The sequence below is a fragment of the Pelobates fuscus genome, chromosome 10, assembly GCF_036172605.1.
Source record: "Pelobates fuscus isolate aPelFus1 chromosome 10, aPelFus1.pri, whole genome shotgun sequence".
NCBI classification, from domain to species: domain Eukaryota; kingdom Metazoa; phylum Chordata; class Amphibia; order Anura; family Pelobatidae; genus Pelobates; species Pelobates fuscus.
This window is the reverse complement of record NC_086326.1, coordinates 52895469-52919913: the sequence shown is the minus strand read 5'-3', so window position 1 is coordinate 52919913 and position 24445 is coordinate 52895469. Positions and strand designations below refer to the sequence as shown.

General features: G+C 39.3%; 1 protein-coding gene across 1 annotated transcript in view; it reads left to right on the top strand.

Moving 5' to 3' along the window:
* Positions 1 to 24445, top strand: part of FANK1 (fibronectin type III and ankyrin repeat domains 1) — a 125676-nt gene that overhangs the window by 90957 nt on the left and 10274 nt on the right. The window contains exons 5-7 of the mRNA XM_063433621.1: positions 6516 to 6590; positions 10234 to 10299; positions 20706 to 20871. Of these exons, the coding sequence (XP_063289691.1) occupies positions 6516 to 6590; positions 10234 to 10299; positions 20706 to 20871 (307 nt within the window). The remainder of the gene's footprint in view (positions 1 to 6515; positions 6591 to 10233; positions 10300 to 20705; positions 20872 to 24445) is intronic.

Below are 24445 nucleotides of genomic sequence, written 5' to 3'. Positions count from 1 at the left end.
GTATTGTAAATCCCTCCCTTGCATGGTAGAATCCTTTATAAGACAGTGTGTGAATAAATCTTGAGTTCCTGTTTAACCCTTAAAGTGAAGTGTCGTCTCATTATTGGGGGAGGATTTATTGCATGCTGTTCCAGTTTGACTGCTAGGAGTGCAAACCTATTTGTATGGTTCCTATTCAACTGTCTACAGCATTCAGAGGCTTGAGAGGATTTATATGCTTCTCAGATTCGGTGATTGTGGTGTCTGCCAGAGTGCTTGGAGTCCTCAGGAAACGCTAGGAGCATCCTTTAACAGAGGTACCCAGTCGGGGTGCCAGGCGATCCATTACACTGACTAAGAAGAATTTACGGAGACAGGTCCTGTGGTCTCCGGAAGGGGAGGCTGCTTTCCAATCATTGAAACAAGCCCATGGGAATGCACCTGTTCTGGCTGCCTCAGATCCTAACAAATGCTTTTTCGCCCATACAGACAATTCCATTTTTGGACTGGGGGCAGTTATAAGCCAGGTTGGAGATGATGGAAGGGAGCACTGGGTGGCCTGTCTGAGCCAGAAACTACTTCCCTGCGAGGTCAGCTACGCAGCCAGTGAAAAGAGTGTCTAGCCCTAGTGTGGGCACTGAAGAAACTGACCCCATATCTCTAATGCCGCGCGTTCACACTCATCACTGACCACAATCCCCCAGTTTTGCTTAATCGGGTCGCTAGAGATAATGCCCATCTTCTGAGGTGGAGTCTAGCCCTCCAACCCTTTGACTTCACCATACACTCCCGACCTGGCAAACAGAACCGGACGGACGGGCGGACTATCCCATCAGACCAAGCTGGTGACTTAACTCGTTAAATGTACTATCCGGACAGCCCGAAGTTGACCCGAAAGGGTCCAACCGTGTCTGCCAGAGCTGTGAGCAAGGGGAGAGTAGTGTGACGGAATAAACCCATCACTTTCGGCTCCTTTCGCGGAATTGAGTCCCTGTTTAATTTTGTTTGTTCGGTTCCCGAACAAAGACCACTCCTGAAACCCATTAGAACGTGGAACGTTGAGTATCTTGTACGAAAACCGCAATAGAAGTAATTAATTGAATGCTCCACTGGGTGGCCGCCAGTTCATGCAAGCGAAATCACGTGCTCGGGAAAATGGATGGCGGCCATTTTGTCTCCCAAATGCAGGCAGCAGGAATTAGTCATCGAGTGCCTGGAACTAATTTCGGCAGGCAATCCTGCGAACATCGGTCACCATGGACCTGCTGCCTGTTCCATTTCTACTACATCTACACAAACTGCGTTCGGGAGATATGGACTACCGAATACGGGGAGCATTCGCCACTGATTTCCACCATTTCTTCCCTGGAACTATTTTGGGCTTCGACCTCGTGGCAGACCGGTCAAAATGTCCCTGTGATGTCGATCCAAAACTATCTAATGGATCTGGGTGATTTTTGGATATATTGTTCGGCCAGATCCCAGCTATCCGGGGGATGTGACTTTTGTGGGGTTTTCATGTTTTTTGGGGTTACTTTGGGGTAGTTAAATTTTTTTATGATTTTCTGTCCCTGAGAGATAATGTAATTATAAATGTGTATTCAGATAATTGTCTCTCAGGCACAGAGGGATTTCCCTGTATTTCTGTGTAAGAAACCCCATGTTGGGGGCTTTTGCCTAAAAGGCCGTGTGTGGCCCTGAATAAACCAGTCTTCTCCCAGCATTAAGCCTTGACTCATGTGTGGGGGGTTATGCGACACCTGCGATATTATACCTTGTGGATTATTGCCGTTTATTTTATTGGGAAAAGGGTATCCATGGCGATGAGACTTTGGTAGACCACCACAGTCAGCATGCATCATGGCCCAATGTACAATTTAAACATGCACTCATACTTTACTTTACCCAGCTTAACCTCCAGCTTTGCAAATTGCGCATTGAGCTCTCAAGATACCTGGAAATGACCCAACAAGGGAAACATTTCAGGTTGGAAAGGGTGGGCTAATGAACCAAACAATTTATTAAGAAACAAACCCAAAAAAAAATAATCATCCAGCATAACAAACTGTAACCTAGATATGATTTATATAACAAAGTGCACACCAGAAAGTGCAAAAATAATGATGACTTGATATTACCCTTAAAGGTAATAAGATTGTAAGAAGACTCCTCAAATCTTCTGTATAAACATAGAAAAAATACAATTTAAGAAAGAAAATATATACAATAGTATAGAACTGTAGACTCTATGGTATGCTGGTATTATTGCACTCACAATATATCTTAATTGCAGGCTCATATGGGTTTATTTAGACGATGTAGCCTTTGGTTATTCTCTCTTATCTCCTATGTACATAGGAAAGAGAGGAAGAAATACAAACATAGTGTACCAGTATAAGAATAAAAACACCTTTAATTGAACTTACAGAAAGGATAAAAATGTCTTGCATATCAGAGTATTGTTCTTCCAGAGCCAGAGAGGCAAAAGAAATCCACCCGGAACAGGAACAAGGTGATAGCAGCAAACAATCAAAATAAAAACAATAAAATAGAAAAAAGTCACTATTATTAAGTCACTCTGTAGATTTCCAGGCCCTAGGCGTTTCGTCCTAAGCTAGGACTTCCTCAGGCGCATCTGATAGTGTCGCAGGCTGATCTCCGTCTTCTTTATGTTTAAATACCCATTTACCGCCGTCCCGGACTGCCTACAGCCAATCGGGAACGGCGGCATAATGATATTCACCTGTGTCCAGGTAAATAGAGCTTTGCGCTTCAAGCCTCGATTTCGTGCGCCTCAACCCTCGTTTTCGAGTGATATCTCAGTGACATATTACCAGTTTTCGCTGTGATCGCTTTTGCGATCCGTAAGTTTATGAATTTTGTCCATGAGTCCACTAACGTATTCAGAATCATTATTGATCCAAAATAGTAAAGAGCAATTACCATTCTTATAATAACCTTATTGTAAATAATAGTTATATTAAGTAATGTAATAAACAAAAGTACTGTAAAAGAGAACATAGATATAGGGTCTTAAAAACATTTGTTTAAAAATGAAGAGAGACTAAAATGAATAAGAAAAATTTGCGATAAAGGAAACCAAAAAACGGTGGGAAATTTCCTTTTTGGAAACGTATATTAAAGAGAATTTAATCCCAAGAGGTAATGGTCTAGAACATTCCAAATATGCTACAAAATGGGATTCAGCATTGGAAAAATGCTCAACAATTCTTATGGAATTTATAGAATTTGGGAAAGGTAATCTTAATTAACTAACTAAAGATATGGAGAAACTTGAAAATGGTTTCTCCATTGATACAGAAAGTACAGATTATAAAAGCGAAGAAAACTTCTCTTTGAGAAAGTGAATAAAATAGATGAAAGATTAGCAGAAAAAAAATATATATATATATATATATCCGAGCTAAAACTGATAAGGAAAATAATTTCCATTCAAAAACTAGAACCAAAAAGAAGACCATTCCAAGATTGAATAGTGGTTTTAATTTCACAAAGACAAATAACAAAAATAAGAAAAGACCTTTAAATGCTCCAACTAATAGGACCCATTCAACTCACTCACCACGATCCAATTGGTCATTCAACAAAGAAAACTTCAACGATCTTTTAATCATTTTCCCAATGGCAATCAGTTTGATATAACGAAGGCCAAAACAAGAGAATATAGTCACAAATCTAATTCCAACCAAGACAGTAGTAATGCTTTTTTTATATCAGTACCACAATTTAAAGAAAAAGAAAGAGATAACCCAGTTATTTTCTCCAAAACTACCAAAGCAAAATCTAACAAATCGTGATGAATGCACCTATAAAAAAAACTTAAAATAAATCCCAATTTAAATTTTAATAAAAAGATTTTCTATCCAGATATTTGGAACAAAATATTCTAAATTTTATCTCCAAGTTAAGGGTACTGCCATGGGTACCAAGTTTGCACCAAGTTGTACAAACATTTTTATGGATGGTTGGGAATCACAAGCTATTTGGACCAATAATCCATTTGGCGCAGACTTGGCACTATAGCGAAGGTACATAGATGACATTTTAATAATTTGGAAAGGATTTGTGGATAATTTTAATTATTTTTTCACTTGTATTAACGATAATGACTAGTCTCTGGCATTTACCACACAGATAACTAATAGGAGCATTGCTTTTTTTTTAGATCTTACTATTTTTATTGAGGACTCTGTTATAGAAACCAAGACTTATTTTAAACCCACAGATTCTAATTCATTTATCCATGTAAAAAGTGGACATCATCTAAACTGATTTTCGAAGTGTGCCAAGAAGCCAGTTTACTAGAATTAAGAGGAACTGTACAGATGACAAACATTTATTTAGAACAGACTGCATTTAAAGAAGAAATTAATTGAAAAGGGATATTCTCAGTCCTTTTTCGTTAATAAGATCAAGGTAGTAAGGAATAAGAATAGAAATTAATTTTTAATGGATAAAAAATAATTTACATCTTCTAATGAAAGCTATGATTTCTCTTTCATCACACAGTATAATGCTCAAGCATTCCAAATACAGAAGATCCTTAAAAAACACTGCCCACTTTTATTGGAGGATGAATTTTTAAAAGATAAAATACCTCCTGCACCAAAAATTATAAAAAATAAATAAAAATAAAGCAGAAATCTAAAAAATATTTTAGCTCCAAATACTTTAGTAACCGTGTTCTAAAAATACCCCACAAAAAAGTTTTTGTTTTTTTTTTTAAATAAATGCTGAGGCTGTAATGAGTAGTTTCCTTTACTCTCCATCTTTTATCTAACCAGGAAGCAATCTTCACTTGGCAACACCCTATATAAACAGAAGAAGCCCTATGAGTGGCGAAATGCGTTAAGTTTGTTTGTTCAGCAAACTAAAGTTAATTTTAATACTTAAATTTGCATCAACCTACTGTTTCCTGGTACCAACACTTTGCATCAACCTACTGTTTCCTGGTACCAACACACCAGAGGTGGGGATTATACCACCCATGCTGGTTATACTAGAGCAAGTTCTGCTTTAATAAATGTGAGTACATTACCTTACTTATTTATTTTATTTCTCTACTTGTACTTAAAGGAACACTATAGTCACCTAAATTACTTTAGCTAAATAAAGCAATTTTAGTGTATTGATCATTCCCCTGTAATTTCACTGCTCAATTCACTGTCATTTAGGAGTTAAATCACTGTTTCTGTTTATGCAGCCCTAACCACACCTTCCCTGGCTATGATTGACAGAGCCTGCATGAAAAAAAAACTGGTTTCACTTTCAAACAGATGCAATTTACCTTAAATAATTGTATCTCAATCTCTAAATTGAACTTTAATCACATACAGGAGGCACTTGCAGGGTCTAGCAAACTATTAACATAGCAGGGGATAAGAAAATCTTAATTAAACAGAACTTGCAATAAAGAAAGCCTAAATAGGGCTCTCTTTACAGGAAGTGTTTATGGAAGGATGTGCAAGTCACATGCAGGGAGGTGTGACTAGGGCTCACAAACAAAGGGATTTAACTCCTAAATGGCAGAGGATTGAGCAGTGAGGCTGCAGGGGCATGTTCTATACATCAAAACTGCTTCATTAAGCTAAAGTTGTTCAGGTGACTAAAGTGTCCCTTTAATTCACTATTGGAGTTTGTTTCTAAAATTGCCTCCACATATGCCTTGCACATTGCAGCTTATCTGGGGTAACCAAACCACCACATATACCCTTTAGACGGGAATTGTTCTGTCCATGCGAAATAACAGCAGAGCTCTAAATTAGCTCATGAGAATGTTAGTGGTAGTGACTTTTTATTATCCACTACTTATTTGTCACATTTACTGTATTACGCTATTATCTTTATCTTTATCTTTTTCTTCTGTTCATCTATGTATGTATAATCATTATATCTCCAATTTGGGGCACGGTTTACTTTATTTATTTTATTGTTTTTATTTGGATTGTTTGCTGCTATCACCTTGTTCCTGTTCCGGAGAGGGATTTATTTTGCCTCTCTGACTCTTTCAGAACAATACTCTGATATGCAAGATATTTTTATCCTTTCTGTAAATGCAATATAATAAAAGATTTATTTTTTCTTATATTGGTACACTATGTTTGTATTTCTTCCTCTCTTTCCTATGTACATATGAGATAAGAGAGAATAACCAAAAGGCTATCATGTAAGAAACCCATATGAGCCTGCATTCAAGTTATATCTTGTGAGTGCAATAATACCACCAGCGTACCATAGCGTCTACAGTTCTATTACTATTTTATATATTTTCTTTCCTAGATTGTATATTTTCTATGTTTAAATTGTAACCTAACCTGCGTGTCAGGTGTCTAAAATGTCTGTTTGTTTAATAACTGCTGGTTGGCAACTAGTTTTCACTACTTTTGGCACACGACTCTCATCTGTTGCACTGATTGATGACAATAAAAATCAAGAGCAACTTTAGTATTAGAGGGTTGAATTTTACATGTATCAAATTATGTATGTTTTATTGCAATATACTTTCTTCATTGCAGGCAAGTGAAAGCAGACACTCCAGATAAATTTGGCGTAACCCCCCTAATGGTAGCAGCACAAAAAGGATACCTAAGGTATTTTTTGTTTTTAATAACTTTTACTTCTGTTCCAGTTTAATTCAATGACTATTATGTACATCAGTTGTCATGCTTTGTTGCTTAGCATATTCCGGTCCCAAACTTCAGCACTGATTAAGACCAGGTGAAAAGGTGAAATCCACTAATACGTCTGCGAGGAAGGGATGGGGGAGAGGGAGGATTCTTTAATTGGAGCAGCTGGCTCTTATTACTTTACATTATGAAGCTTTATACAGGAAGGCAGACAGAATTTTATTACAAATGGGCAACGTTCCGACTAGCTGCGTTGCAGTATCACTGACTCAGGAATTGCTTATAGAGAGGGTTGCAGGGTGAGGGGTGAGGGGTGAGGGTCCATGGCCGTACATATGGTAAGCTGCTTCCACTTAGACAGAAATTGAGTCTCGGAGTTCACAGCTCTTCTGAATGACATCATGGAATTTCCAGAGCAGGGAACGATGTAATTGGTAACAGTTGTTAATGTAGCCTAGACCATGAATACACTACTCTTGTGTCGACCAACCGTCACTGGAATAGTTTCACTGCTCGGAGTCCTTGATCCATTTTTGGTTGTACTGAACACTTTGTAATCATTAATATATATATATATATATATATATATATATATATATATATATATATATATATATATATATAATATCCAACGAGGTAGCAGCACTCACGGAGTATAAAAAATCTAATCTTTATTATTTCATGTTAAAAAATAAGATCAACGTTTCAATCCAACAAACAGAACTTTCTTTATGATCCTGAAGAAAGTCCTGTTTGTTGGACTGAAACGTTGATCTTATTTGAGTGCTGCTACCTCGTTGGATATTTTGGATAACCAAGCCCTGGCTTAGCACCCGGCACATAAGGTGGATAATAGCGTGAGTGCAAGAACTTTCCTCTTTTTCTATATATATATATATATATATATATGTATATATAATATATAATATAAAATGTGTGTGTATATATATATATTTTTTTTTTTACATATATATATATATATATATATATATATATATATATATATATAGTTAACACAGATCTGCACACAAGTCATAAAAGCCATAAAAATACGATATTATGCGGATCTGAACATAAGTGAGACTGCGAATTGTGACTATTAAGCAAGTCTCAGTCCTTAGTCTGCAGGGCTAGCCAAAATGGCTACCGAACTGTAGTAAGTTATATAAGCAACTGATCTATTTTTTCTTGACAATAATATCTACTGGTTTTACAATTACAAGTATTTATGTAGCTCCAACATGTTCTGCAGCACTGTACAATAGGTAAACTAAACAAACACTAAACTCCAACAAACTATGATTAACATACTGGTACAGTAGGTGAACAAAGAATCTGTCAATCATTTCATTGTGCACTTTTCATTGGTTGGACATTTTATGTGCAACTAATGTTAAACACACTATTAGACACAGTGGACTAATTACAGCTGAGACAGCCAATGGACGTGCACAGTTCGGTGACTAACAGATAATAAAATGCTAAGTGCTGCAGGAATCTTTACACTTTCAAGTGCAGTGTACAAGGGAGAAAGTGTGGTTACTCCCGATTTAGGTATTTGTGACTCACAGGGTTATTTACTAAACTGTGAATTGTCAAAAATTCTTAATTCTAGAACCACATAACCCAAGGAAAAATGCAAATCGATTAACCCCTTAAGGACCAAACTTCTGGAATAAAAGGGAATCATGACATGTCACACATGTCATGTGTCCTTAAGGGGTTAATGGACTCTCTAGACAAAAAAAATCAAATAGAAAAATTGTATTTTGTAGCTACCTCGCTTTACCTACCCCTAAAAAAAATACAACAAAGAAATCAAAACAAAAACAAAGGAGAGCCCACATGCAAAAATAAATAATTATAAACTAAATTAATATAACGTATAGTAAATAACCCAGATTATAAAAAAAAAAAAAATTAGGATTAGATACCACCCATGTACAGGGTGACCAGATCCACCGTGTCTGGGACACACATCCCATATACATATTGATGGGGAGCATGTGGACAGGGTAGCCCTGTAGTATGTAGAATTTCAAAGATGTGTTAGATTAAACAATTAGGCCATGAAAAATAATGCATTTAAACAATTAGACAATAATGCAGAATATGCATTATACACACTGCAGGGCGTTTCTCATGCATTTCCATAAATATTAGAAACGTACATGTTTCCCTGTAAGCATGGTGGATCTGGTCACCCTGACCATGTAGGTATAGAAGTACTTTTTCGTCAGTTGGAACATGGGGAATAAAAGGAATAGAAATAATGAAGTGTAGTTATTATTATATTCAGATCAAAACCATATATTAGAATGAAAAAGGGAAACAAAATGTAAAAGTGTGCCAAAATGCTAGCGTCCTCACTGGGCCGATACACTTCTGGGCAGGTCCAGATCCACCACTTAAATTGATACAATGTTACTAACAGGACCTCCTCGGAAAGTTACCAAGCCTCGATTAGTCTCGAACAAATCCAAAAACAAAACTCAACGTGTTTTTTTTCCATATACCGTTAGAGTGCGTATAGTCTTAAATTCTTTCCTACTTTAAAAAGGGGGGGTCCGCCAATCCAAAGTCTTCTATGCAAGTGCAACCCATCAAAAGTAACACTTATTGTGTATCATGTAAGGATGTTACTATGTTATCATGCAAGAAAGTTCATACAAAAAGGAAATCCCATTCAGTACAGCTCGTGTGTGTGTCTGTCTGTCTGTCTGTCTGTCTGTCTGTCTGTCTGTCTGTCTGTCTGTCTGTCTTTATTTCCTAATAATTTCCTATTAGGCTTGGGATATTCATTATATTTATCCTCTTGGGGGAAAAAAAGTAGAAATACTTCCTCTGTATGGTAGAGTCTGGAGTGAATTGACGAACGTGCATGTAATGAACAACTAGAGTCATGAAAAAAATCCTTTTAGAAATCTTTCTATCCTAGAAAAAAAAATACATATAAATATACTCTGTTTTAAAGATATAATAATTCTAGTTATACAACTGAGATAGCAAGTGGGATGTAATGGAGTAATCAAAACAGTTTTTAGTTATGGCCTCCTATGTAAATTACCAACTGCGTCAGCTAACCTGTTAAAAAGCAATACATCTTTGCTCGGCCCTATGTTGTGTGAATAGAAACATAGAATGTGACGGCAGATGAGAACCATTTGGCCCATTTAATCTGACAATTTTAAAAATACTTTCATTAGTCCCTGGCCTTATATTATAGTTGGGATAGCCTTATGCCTATCCCACGCATGCTTAAACTCCCTCACTGTGTTAACCTCTACCACTTCAGCTGGAAGGCTATTCCATGTATCCACTACCCTCTCAGTAAAGTAATACTTCCTGAAATTATTTTTAAACCTTTGCCCCTCTAATAAGACTATGTCCTCTTGTTGTTGTACTTTTTCTTCTTTTAAATATAGTCTCCTCCTTTACGGTGTTGTTTCCCTTTATGTATTTCAATGTTTCTATCATATCCCACCAGTCTCATCATTCCTCCAAGCTAGACATGATAGAAATAGTTACATGTTCTTTCTAGGTTAGGATTTTAAGACCGAAAATGTAATGTAAAATCTAAAATAATGTGTTCAAATGTCTGATACAGACTCGTGGAACTGCTCATTGATCACGGTACAGAAATAAATCAGGAAGATGGAAGTGGAAAAAACAGGTATGTAAAAACACTTACTGTTTGGAGCCTAACCCACTTTAAAGGGAAATGGTCACTCCTGGGATTTCTAACATTTTGTTTAACTGTCCCCTGTGTTGAAAAAATATGTTTTTGTATGGACTGAAAAATTGAATTAAATGTAGAAATCCATACCACTGGAACTGATAGACTTCATTGGGGCTCCATGTCAATCATTGTTATAAATCCTGACCTTTTCTGTGACTGCCTTTGCTCCTGTCAATCTGTGCTGAGATCTGGAAGTGGAACGGCCCACATGAACATTCCATTGGTTTCTATGGTGACTGTTCTACCTTTAGTACATTTTCCCCAGAATTGCAAAGTTAAAGGATGACCACTTATTAGAAAACACACCTGTGTCTTGCAGATTCCCCACATTTCAGAATGAAATTATGGACATAAATAACAAAATAAACCGGTTATCTTTACTGGTATGGAAAAAGACTACTTTTTCCAGTCTGTCCATAAGCCCTGCAGTGAGCCCAGAGTCCTGCTTCGCCCTTCCTCTCCCCCACCGCAGCTGATTCGGTACACTGTTCTTTGGAGCCTTATGGACTCTTTACATTGAAAAGGAGACGTAGTGCGTTTTTTTTTTTTTTTTAATTCTTTATTTTTCACGTGCAAAGGGTTACAAACAAGCTTGAAACGCCACGATAGCTGTATCAAGCGCATACAATCGGCATAAAACAGTTACATGGCTTTATATAGATTGCACATTTTATATTTAGTTAATATGAGAATCGTAGATAGTCAAACTCAAGTTATGAAATAGAGGATAAGTTAACTTAGTCCTTGCATTTTTTTTTTTTTTTATATTAAGTCATGCTAAGGGTAGACAAACTGATGAAGCATTTTGGCAAGGTCTAGGTAAGCTCTGACAATCCAACATCATTAGAGGGACTAAAGTAGCTTAAACATGTATCAGGTTGTTGATTATATGTTGAGTAACATGCTAGACAATTTCTAATACCCAATCTGCTCTAGCTAAAGTATGCAAGGTGTGAGTACAGTGTGCTAGACTGGTGAAGTGTACATATACTGATAAGCTACTAAACATGATATGAAACAATAGTGGTAGTGTTGTAATATAGAAAACCCTGCGCTTTGCTAGTATTAGGTACTGCCAGCAAGGGGTATATGTGAAAATGCTTTTAGGTTGCTATATAAAGGTTGTATAGCAGGCTAGTACTCAGAAACTGGTAACACAGGTGGAATGCAAGAGTCCATCGCCTGAAGGTGAGTAGCTTTCTTCATGCTTGGGTTTTTTCCACCCCAGGTTAACCCCCCAGCAGCCAGGCAGAGGCCAGTGTTTTATCGCTGTGGGATCTGCCTGTGAAATATGTGGGCTGCAGAGGGACGGGAGCCAGGGTGCTGCCATGTTAGACACAGTCCAGGCAAGTGGCTTGGTGACAGTCCCCAGGTGGTGTACACCGCAGCTGATTCGGTACACTGTTCTTTGGAGCCTTATGGACTCTTTACATTGAAAAGGAGACGTAGTGCGTTTTTTGTTTTTTTTTAATTCTTTATTTTTCACGTGCAAAGGGTTACAAACAAGCTTGAAACGCCACGATAGCTGTATCAAGCGCATACAATCGGCATAAAACAGTTACATGGCTTTATATAGATTGCACATTTTATATTTAGTTAATATGAGAATCGTAGATAGTCAAACTCAAGTTATGAAATAGAGGATAAGTTAACTTAGTCCTTGCATTTTTTTTTTTTTTTTATATTAAGTCATGCTAAGGGTAGACAAACTGATGAAGCATTTTGGCAAGGTCTAGGTAAGCTCTGACAATCCAACATCATTAGAGGGACTAAAGTAGCTTAAACATGTATCAGGTTGTTGATTATATGTTGAGTAACATGCTAGACAATTTCTAATACCCAATCTGCTCTAGCTAAAGTATGCAAGGTGTGAGTACAGTGTGCTAGACTGGTGAAGTGTACATATACTGATAAGCTACTAAACATGATATGAAACAATAGTGGTAGTGTTGTAATATAGAAAACCCTGCGCTTTGCTAGTATTAGGTACTGCCAGCAAGGGGTATATGTGAAAATGCTTTTAGGTTGCTATATAAAGGTTGTATAGCAGGCTAGTACTCAGAAACTGGTAACACAGGTGGAATGCAAGAGTCCATCGCCTGAAGGTGAGTAGCTTTCTTCATGCTTGGGTTTTTTCCACCCCAGGTTAACCCCCCAGCAGCCAGGCAGAGGCCAGTGTTTTATCGCTGTGGGATCTGCCTGTGAAATATGTGGGCTGCAGAGGGACGGGAGCCAGGGTGCTGCCATGTTAGACACAGTCCAGGCAAGTGGCTTGGTGACAGTCCCCAGGTGGTGTACTTGCGGTTTTTAGTCCTGTGCTTGCCTCTTGTGGGTGCCAGGACCCTGCTGCCGTGTTGGTTGTCGGGTTGGACCTCGCGGTTACGGGCTGTCGGTCCGAGTGCGTCGGTCTCCTCTAGTTTTGTGAGGCTCAGCTTGCAAGACTTCATTGCTGGGTACAGCTCCTTCTGTGAGCTCGCTTGGGTGGTCAGGACTGTGAGGTCCTCGCCGGTCGTGTACCTTGCCGCCAGTCCTGTGTCAGCTTGGTTTCTGGCTGCTCATGCACCGCGTGGTGTGACCCAGAATGGGTCTCAGCAGGTATTTGCCGGTGTCTTCATGGCCCTTGTAGGCTGTTGTGTGGCGAGTGCTCCTTTATTCTCTTTGGCGTGGGTTACTTGCCATGCGGTCTCCGCCATTTTGGTGCGGCCTCCGAGCGTTGGATCTGCACTGTCGCCTCCTGGCACGTTGGTGTGTCCGCACATCGGTGGGCCCAGGGTGGGGACCGGGATCACCCCCGCCGGCCCAGAGGGGGGGGGGACAGGGCCGGACCCCCATAGCCTCATGCAATGTTCCGACCGCCGGTGGGCAGGATAGCGGGATGGCGGCCGTCCATTCCACTCACTGCCCGAGCGCTCCCCATTGCGGGAGACGGAGAGCGTCCCTCCGAGGGACTTGAGCTGTGCTACAAGCCTCTCCTCGGAACCGGGGTGTCTTCTCACACAGGGCTGCCGTGTTCAGTCTTTTGGTAGGTGTTGTTCCATTTTTTAAAAGCGAAAACTGAGAATATTTGCAGGAGCCGTTCAGTTGTGCGACCTGCCAGCATGGCGGTCCGGCCCCGCCCCCACGTAGTGCGTTTTTTATGGTTAATGAGGGACAACCCGCCACCTCTGAAGAAATGTATTTGTCTGTGGGGTGAAGAGTTTCTCTGAATTTTGTGTGTTTAACAAATCGCTGCAAAATATAATCTACCCAGAGGTTAAAGAACATGATCACATGATTTTATTCTGTATTACTTATTTCTAGAGCTTGCTTGTACTGACCAACTAGGTGTAGTTTATGAACTAGTACAGTGATGGCTTACCTTGACACCATAAAGTGTTTCTGGACTACATTTCCCATGATGCTCAGCTAGCTTTTAGACTCTAAAAGCTAGCTGAGCATCATGGGAAATGTAATCCAGAAACAATTTATGGTATCAAGGTTAGCCATCACTGAACTAGTACATCCAAATGTTGACCAGCACTGGCTTGAGTCCGATATTTGTTGTTAGATTGGGACGAAGCAAAAGTCAACTTTGATACTGTTCGCTGATATTACTATTATTGGGAAGACAAGTAATCTTGTTGGTACTTGTGACAAGTCTGTGTTGGAAAATAAATAGCTTTGTAAAATGAAAACTGTGAAAGAACCTTTTTGTCTAGAAAAAATGCATTCTGTTTTTGTGTGAAGCTTGTAGTTTGGAACAGACTGAGTATTTGTATCACAAATGATGTGACATGATCCCTGAGAATGGAGTAAGGGTTGTGGGTTGTCCAAAGATTCTCAAATATATTTTTCACAGGTATCTTCAAATGTCAGGATTTCCTGTATTCAAACTAATAGAGTAAGATGGCCTGACTAATGTATTTTTCATATAATTCAGATTTATTTGTGCTCTCTATTTTTTTTTTTAAATGTTTTTTGTTTTTTTGTTTTAATGATGCCTGTTCTTCTGGACCTATAGAGTTACCTTGAATGCCCACGGTTGAGGAAGACATCCAACTATTCTTTTGAAGTTGATATAGAGGGTTGGATAATTAGATATATACTTACTTTTTAAATTATGTATACAAGAATGGGGTGATTCAGAGCTCATGGACTATACATTCCCTGGACTTTTTTTTTTTATATTTGGGAAGATTTAGTTGTGCCCTGTTTGCCTGCTGAAATCGTGAACTATTGGTATTTCAACATATACCAAGCTGTGCTTTTCTCTTGAAAGGAGCACTCAAAGTGCTTTAACCATCACAGATTAATCTAGTGGTTATGGTGGTAGAAGGCTACGAGTTCCTCTATTTTTCTTATTGAACAGTTTGATTTGGAAAAAAAAAACATTATTCCCCAAATGTCACTCCCTCACTTATTGTGTCATGCATACCTCAAATCCAGAGCACTATTTGTTTTGAGGGGTTATGTATTCGTTTATACGGTTATATTGTCAAACTGTATTATCAATGTTGCTGAAAAGGGAACGGTCTCTGCGGAAAAATCCGGACTCTCGTTGGACCCAAGTAATTCTAAACTGACAGGAATGTGGGGACAGAGCAACAAGGCTATTATCAATATAACCATGACAATAGACAACCCGAATGGACATTTCTCTCTCGCTCTAGAGTTTCATTTATCCTATCTGTGACTGTGGGCAAATGTACATATCCCATAAACCCCTATTGGACAGATTTATGGGATAGGAAAAATCATATAGACCAGAATCCCACATTGATGTGCAAAAAAATTAATAAATCTAATTAAACAATGCTTGCATTCACAGTTCATGTATTTTGTTGCAAAACACCAGCATTTACAGTTTCTGCTATGACCTCTCTCTGATTTAAGGAAGTGATTCAGCCAATCCTGTTCACCTTATGGGCACAGTATTTGGTATCTAAGTGTGGTAGATAATTTGCTTCCTTTCTACTGTAGAAAACTGTTAACTGACCCAGAAAACTAAGTAATGACATCATGAAAATATAGCAGTGTTTTTGCAACATAAAAGGGGAAAACACCCCAGGTTGGGAGGATAGGGCTGGCATAATGGGTTTATGGAGCCAAACAATTGTTATTTTGTTTTTGTTTTTTTACAGTATCTTAAAGGGACACTATATTCACCAAAACAACTTTAGTTTTATGAAGCAGTTTTGGTTTATAGATCATGCCCCTGTGGTCTCACTGCTCAATTATCTACCATTTAGGAGTTAAATCACTTAATGCAGTCCTAGGCACACCTCCCTGCATGTGACTTGCACAGCCTTCCTAAACACTTCCTGTAAAGAGTCATCTAATTTGTATACTTCCTTTATTGATAATTCTGTTTAATTTAAAAAAATCTTATCTCCTACACTGTAAATAGCTTGCTAGACACCGCAGGAGCCTCCTGGATGTAATTAACCCCTTAAGGACACATGACATGTGTGACATGTCATGATTCCCTTTTATTCCAGAAGTTCGGTCCTTAAGGGGTTAAAGTTCAATTTACAGATCAGGAGACAAAAACTTTTAAAGTAAGTTACATCTGATTGATGTAAGAGAGGTGTGACTAGGGCTGCATAAACAGAAACAAAAGTGATTTAACTCCTAAATGGCAGCGAATTGAGCAGTGAAACTTCAGGGGCATGATCTCTACACAAAAACTGTTTCATTAGGCTGCAGTTGTTTGGGTGGCTATAGCTTCCCTGTAAGACTACTAAAAATAAATCACTACTAGCTGTAACCTAATTTATACATTGCACATAATATGTTTGGGTGTCCTTTGTGCCTCTTCAATTAATTGTGTATTTTCCATTGTGATATTTGTGTCTATATGTATATAACTGCATGTGGCTCTGTTTTTTTGGATTGCATTATCATTACTGGGTAAGACACATTACTCTGCACTATCTATTTAGTGCAACGATGAATGTGGTTTGTTGACATAAGCTGGTGTTGCATCAAGATCTCGTCATATTTCTTCCACATCTATTCCCTACAAGGAGCTCAGTAAACAATTGACAAAAATCCCCCTTAGACTAACATCTTTATTTTTTACTCAAGGCGTTTTTTTTCTTTTCTCATTTCCTTGCTGTGTAAAAGCCAATTCTGTTCCACTGTGGATCATCATATACTGTAAAACATTGTTAAACAAAGACCTGCACATCAGTCCAGCCATAAGACTTGCTTTTCCCACAGGAATCACAAATTTGCAGTGATGCTACAACTGCAAGGGATCGTGGGTGAGCATATGCAAATTAGCTCAACTAAGACTCACATTTTTGCCTCATTATTCAATTTTATTTGTATTGACTATCCACTGACTTCATGTGAAAGGGGTTTTCAATCACTTTTTTCCCCACCAACACTTGCTTGGTTTGTACATCTTTATATGTAGCGAAGCATTTTATTTTATTATTTATTTATAAAATATTTTACCAGGAAAGATACATTGAGATTTCTCTCGTTTTCAAGTATGTCCTGTGTCCACAAACATTGCATTGATACATTATGGTACAATAAAATACAAAAACAATATTAATACACAATGTATACAAAATTTTACATATAACAGGTAGGAAATATATAATCAACCACAACACGTGCATTCTGTTTTGAGGTATGTAGAGAGGGATCTCTTAAAGGACTTGGGGAAGATTTTTAATGTGTGCGGGAGGTCGTTCCACAATTGCGGCGCTCTGTAGGAAAAGGAGGATCGTGCTGCTTTCTTTTTGTATTGAGGTAGACTAAATAAAGTGCTGGTAATGGATCAGAGGTTATAGGAGGTGGGAACAGCCGAGGAGAGCATTTTGCTCAGGTAGGACGGGAGTTTCCCAGAAAAGCTCTTAAACACAAGGCTGGAAAGACAGTCAGTTTAGTTCTTTTAGCATGTCACAATGGTGGGTCTTGTAATTACATTGTAGCACAAATTGGCAGAACGAGTTATACGAGTTTATTGATTTGGAATTGCGGAGCAGATGCATATACTACATCCCCATAATCAATGATTGGCATCAGCATTTGCTGTACAATCTTTTCCTTTACTGTAGGGCTTAGGCAGGATTTGTTTCTGTACAGGGCACCTAGTTTTGGATAAAGTTTAGATGAAAGTTTTTCTATTTGAGGCCAAAAGATAGATTGGGGTCTAATAACATACCCAAGTATTTGAAAGAGTAAACTGTGGTCAGTGTGCTATTTGAATTTGTTTTGATGGATAGGTGGGAATTGTGTAATTTGTGTAATTTAGGTACTGTGCCAAAGATCATTGTGACAGGTTTGTCAGTGTTTAGGAAGAGTTTGTTTTTTGCAACCCACTTTTCTACATCTGTAAACTGGTCTTGGAGCACAGCCTCAAGCTGCGGTAGATTGGATTTGCTCGCATAGATTACTGTGTAGTGTGCGTATATGTGTACATTTGAGTATTTGCAGACATTAGGCTTATCATTTATAAAGAATGTAAATAGTAGGGGGCCGAGAATGGAACCTTGGGGAACACCACACGTGACTGAGAGAGGGAGTTGCTGTCAGAAATGGACACATATTGCGAGCGATCCGATACATACGATGGAAACCAGATTAGCGAACAATCACCAATACCTGAGTTTTTGAATTTGTGCAGTAGAATGTCATGGTCTACTGTGTCAAAGGCCTTTGCAAAATCAAGGAAAATAGCTCCTTGTTCCATGCCAGTTTAGATGTCATTGCAAACTTTTAAGAGGGCACTCCACTTTTAATGGAGTGATTCTGTCGAAAGCTCGATTGATCAGGGGTCAGATAGTTAGATTTTTGACAATACCGGGAGCAATGATGTTGGGCGATAGTTAGAAACCAAAGTAGTGTCATCACTTTTATGGATAGGCACTAACTCTCACAGTCTTCCAAAGTTTGGGTATGTATCCAGACACCAAGGATTCGTTAATTAGGGTTGCGACGGGTTTAGCAATTGCCGGCGCACTGAGCTTCATCAGGTCCAGACTGGGTTTTCATTTTTTTGATTATTATGGTGTTTTTTTAATGACACTAATAGGTACAGGTCTAAAAATGGACTTGTCCATTTAGTGGGGCCTGATCCACATTTGTAGTTTCAGGATGCGTGTCATTTATAAGCTTGGCAATCAGGGCAGTGGAGGATCTGACAAAACAATTGTTAAAGGCATTTGCTACATCTAAGGGAAGTTGCAGGATTTGGTTATCCACTTTGACAGGGGAGTGGATTGGGGGAGTTTGTAATTTATTTATGACTTTCCAAAAGTTTCTAGGGTTTGATAGGTTATTGTTCAGATTTTCAGAAATATTGGGCCTTGGCCAATTTTGTTTCTTTTGTGCATATATTTCGCAATTGTCTATATGCACAGTGATCATTCATATAGCCAGTACGCTTGAACTTTGACCACAAAGAATCCCGAAACTGGTACATTTGGATGAGGTCAGCTGTGATCCAGTTCATAAGTGCTCCTTTTACTCTCACCTTACGCAAGGGGCATGCAAATTCCACATTTGTAGGAGTTCAGACTGAAATAATTCAACAGCACAGTCTAGATCTGGGATAATGTTTAATCTGTGCCGTGGGAGGTTCTTGATGTCATTAAGTCCCTCTAGAATGTAAGCTCATGTAGCAGGGCCCTCCACCTTTCTGTTCCTGTACGTCCAGTTGTCTGGTTACAATTACATGTATGTTAGTCCACCCACTGTACAGCACTACGGAATCTGATGGCGCTATATAAATAATAATTAAGAAAGGATTCAAGATTACATTTTTTCAAGGACCTGGTGATTTTAACCTCAGGAGAGGATTTAGTAGACTTTATTTTGCGCACGCAGTACACTAAACAGTGATCACTGAAACTCTTTGGGAAAACACCGGCCTCCTGGATGCTATCAGAAGTGGAGAGAATCCAATCGAGCAGGGTAGGGTTATGGCTTTTAATGTTTATGCGAATTGGGGAGGAGATTAATTGCGTTGGCTGCAAAGTCATAAACAACGAGCAAGAACTATTATTTTTTAGGATTCAGCCAATCAATATTAAAATTTCCAAAGACCAACAGTTCACTTTTTGGGTTTTGAGCTATGGTTTCACTAAGGAGATTGGCTTTGTCAGATCGAGAATGCACTGGGGAGCTATGTGGGCGGAAGATTCCTGCAACAATGATTGATTTACTGCAGGGGATCTCAATTGTGCTAGAAAGGAAATCAAAGGTGGCAGAAGGGCTAAAGTTTTGTAAGGGGGTAAACTTTATGGAATTGTCAGCATAAATAACAGACTATCTATAAATGAGGAAATGAGCATGGGGTGGGTGGGAGGGCAATCAGTCTTCCAGAAGGCTACCTGTTGCAAATGGCCGTGGAACAGCTGATTGAGCTCTGAGTTCCTTGCTGAACTGGGTATGTTTAAAAATCAGACTGTAGGAGAGAGATATATGTTGGGGTCAGATGGGCTAAGAGATGGGGGGATGCATAGATGGATATTTGATTAAAGGTCATTTAAGGAAAAATAAAGGGTAAGATTGAGAATTACAGAGATAAGACAGAGGTATTTAAGTATGGAAATAAAACCATTAAACAATGAACAAGAAAGATATATGGGCCTGAGCTGGTTAAACTAACTAACATGATGGACAAAGACAAAGGTGATAAAATACTTTGCATGCTTAGCACAGGCTGTAGATTTTTTGGTGCGTGACATGTTTGGCATGCCTTCTTGCGATTGTGTGAGTATAAAAGACATGCATGCTACAGAAACTTTTATTCTGCATATTTAATCTTGAAGATCAGGGCAAAATAAAGATGTAAGGCAGTAAAATTAACATTAAACATATCGGCCTGTGATGATGTTATGAACCATTATGTATTATTCAAGACTTTGATTTTATTTGATCCGAGGCTTGGATGCAATATATTTATTTATATATATTTATGGAGGATTCCATCATAGCCAGTCCAGTCTCCTAGTTCATGCAAATGATAATTATTCCCTTTACATTGCAAAAAGAATGTACCGGGCACTAGCAGTAAGACGAGATGGATGCAAGAGCCTATATTCATCTTAACTTTTTTGATGCGTCGCTTTCCGTCTTTTGTTATTTTAGCTCAGCAGCAAAGTAAGAAATACATCATCTGCCTACATCTCCACACAAAAGAAAAACAGATAGAAATAGAACTGGGGTGATTGATTGTTACTGGGTTCTGTGCTGTCTGACAAATGTAAAAGTAGGTAATCAAAGAGAACCTTGAATAAACTCATTTCGGAAAGAGTGAGGGGGTTATCGTAGCATCAAAATATCTTGGCTGTAGACACGATGCAGGACAAACTTTTTAACATTGCCTTTGTCCTCCACAGCCTGATGTTGGCGTGTTTCTCTGGACAACTAGCTGTTGCGCAGTACCTAAGAAAGCAAGGAGCATCTTGGGAAAGTCGGGATAAATGCGGCTCTACAGCCATGCACTGGGCAGCAGACGGAGGTCATCTGGAAGTTATTCAGTGGATGATTAATGATGGCTGTGAGGTATCAAAATCATTTTTCCTTGCCTGCCCACCAAACTATGACTAAATAATTGATTTAGATTGAAATTGACCCCATGTATACATTGCATTAAATAACACATCTAGTCATCCTTGACAGTGTATCATTCTTTAATCACTTATTGTGTGTTTACCTGTTTCATCACCCTGAATTAAACTTGTAGTGATTATACCAATTAGTCTATTTTACATAAAGACTAAATAACAGAAAATAATCTTTGTACCTTTCTTTGGGATTAACATTGATGACTAAACCATTGTTTGTCTATCACAATGGGATGACTATAAGCAGCAACAAAGAGATATGTTTTTTTGTGTTTTATACCTTTTCTGTTGGTTATTCAATTCTATGTTGACTTAATATCCATTCATGTTTGTCAGCATATGCGAGAACTTTTATTCTATGTGAAATGTTCAATAGGAAACAAAATATACATTATTTTAACCTGTTAGTTTTTCTATCGTGCATATGTGAAGGTTTTCAAATGCTCTAAGCTTAATTTAATATTTAAAGGGATACTATAATCCTCTAAACAATTTTAGTTAATTGAAGCAGTTTTTGTGCATAGATCGAGTCACTGAAGTCTCATTGCTAAATGATCTGCTATTTAGGAGTTAAATCACTTTTGTTTCTGTCCATGCAGCACTAGCCACACCTCCATTGGCTATGCCTGACAAGGCAGCATGCATGTAAAAAGGTTTTATTTTGTTAATCAAATGTCAACTTAATTTTTTTTCCCCTGCAAACTTATTTTTATCTCCTGCTCTGTAAATTGAACTTTAATCACACACAGGCCACTCCTGCAAGCTATTAACAGTGCAGAAGATAAAAAAAAATGCTAAATTAAACAGAATTTGCAACAAAGGAAGTGCAAACATTAGATTAGTCTTTACAGGAAGTGTTTAGGAGATCTGAGTTAGTCACATACGGGGAGGTGTGACTAATGCTGCATAAACAAAGTGATTTAATTTTTTTATTTTATTTTTTTTAATTCTTTATTTTTGCGTGCATGTGATTAACAATGTTGTAAACTAAGCCACAACAGCTCAGGTTCTCGTTTTCCAACATACAATTAAAGCATGGCAAATATGTCAATGCACATTTTTAGAAATTATGATGAGTACTTTTCAACAGTAGAATACAGTAGGATTTTCACATGTTTGCTAATCACTAGCTGGAGATGTAAGGTTGCTTTTATACCTAGAGAGTAACAAGGTTAATTATTATGATTATCAAAAGATGTACATGAGATGAGTACAAGACCTTGCTTATGACAGGTATCTGAAGTGTGTAAAAATGATAGGTTTCGCAATTCTGTGCATTATAGTGTGCATGTAATAACAGTGTACCTGCTCTGCCCCAATAGCAGAGTATTCCTGCTTAACAGCTTGGTGATGTTGCGCCTGTGGTAAGTGCCTACAGGTTCCTCTAGAGCGTCGTGTCCGAAGGCTAGTGGGGACTGGGTGGGATTGTATTCCTTGTGCAGGTATACCTGTCTGTAGGAGTGTACATATGCCTGTGTTGTGCTCGCGTGTATTGTTCCCGGTGAGCTCGCCTGAACATAGACTATCAAAACTTAACATCTAATAGAGTAACATCGCTTTGTGTGCCAGGTAATAGAGTGAGATGCTGTGTCCAGCTAGTCAGAGAATATGTGGGTAGCCGCTGGGGTCTGGTGTGAACTGAGTCTACTCTCTCTTCGGTTTGCCCAAATTGTGCGGTTTCTTAGACTTTAGGTAAGCTAGGCTGGATATGCGTTATTCACGGGGCATTTTTGGTTTGCCTAAAATCAAGGAAAAACCTGGAGATAACCCGCTATCAATTAAAAATAAATAAAAATTAAGGTAAGCAATTAATTGCTTGTGCGATGAGCGGTAGTAGAAAAAAAGGAAATATAACATATATGGCCACGACATTATCTGCAGGTAGTTTGTAGGACATTGCAAGTCTTGGCGGTCCGCACAGCGCACATTTCCAAGCAATTGACATGAAATTAACAAGTTAACATAAACATAAAGAAAAGTTTAACAAATATATGCAGGCTACTGGGTCTAACGTGCTTGGAACATCGTTAAGTTTGCCGGCACTGAAGAGTCATAAACCTTAACGGGGCAGGTTTGGGCCAAGTGTATCATAATAGTTGGCGGGATATGGCCAATCGTGCCCTGGGGTGAGTTAGTTCGCCTAGCATCAGAGGGGAGGTGTAAGCCGGTCTCATCGACAAGCGCCGTATGGATAGTTGGTTCGTGCGAGGCCTCACCACCCGAAACTCTGAGATCATAAACATAGTGGGGAGGCGTGAACACTTAGGTTTGTCGGCTGTGTTTTAAGGTATTGTGTGACAGTCTCTGTAATTAAAGTCCCTTACGGTGGGATAAGTCCCAAAAACTCACATAGGCCTTCAGGTTGTAGCAGAGATGGTGGATCTTCCGGCTTGTCCTCTGGGTACAAATTCGACAGCACTGTCATTTTCCCAGCCTGGGGGGTTCGGGAGTTTTCCCTTGGGTGCTGGCTTGGGGTAGTGTAGTCTGAGGGAGGCCGAGCAGCCTCAGGATCGTCGGTGCCTCCTGCATACAATGTAGCTTGTGCGTGTCATCGCCCTTCATTACCAACAGAGTGTGAGCTGGGCCCCAGCGATATTGAACATGTTGCTCCCGTAGGAGTGATGTGAGCTGTCGCAGGGATCTCCTCCAGGCCAACGTTGCCCCCGAAAGGTCCGCATAAAACGTTAAGGACATGCCCTCGAAAGGGTATGTCGGCTGGGCCCTAGCCGCTGTTAGGACTGTGGTTCTGTCCCTCTGGGCTTGAAACTGCAGGATGACATCCCGGGTGGCCGATTCTGGGGCCTTAGCTGATTTTGGGATGCGGAACATGTCGTCCAGCATCACCGCTTTGGCATGCTTTGGAGTGAGCATTACCGTGAGGAGCCTTCTCACAAAATGGGGCAGTTCAGATTCTGTTATAGCGTCTGTTATGCCTCTGATCTTGAGATGCTTCTGCCGACGCTTATCCTCCATCTCAGCATACCGCAGGTCATGCTGCTTAGATAGGTTCCTCAGCTCTCTAACCTCCTGCTGTAAGTCTTTGAGTTGTGTTGCTTGGGTCTGCGTGGAGTGTTCCACAGCCCCTAGTCGTCCATTGAGGCCTGTCAGGGTGTCCCGAATCGAGGCCACCTCTGCCGATATTTTTTTATGGTGGTCCTCCATTAAGGCTCTTATGGCCTCCATGCCCACCGACGTGAGGGCTGCTGCTGGAGGTGGGGGCTGTTGTCGGGTCGGTGGCGACTTGAGGGCGGCCTGAATAAGCTCCCCTTCCGCTTCATCTGATGATTCACTATAAAAATCCGAACAACCCCCATGGAGGGACGCCATGTTAGGAGTTGAGGCTTCTCTGGCCCTCCGCCACAGCGCGCCAATATTCGTGCCCGGGTTGGTTTTTTCAGGCTTCAATTTTTTCGTTTTACGCCCCATCTCGTTGGGGTGAGCAGCTGAGGCTATTCGGGTCGAGTTTTGCCTGTTTTTAAGATTTTTTAGCGGGTTTTTCCCGTTGTCTGGCT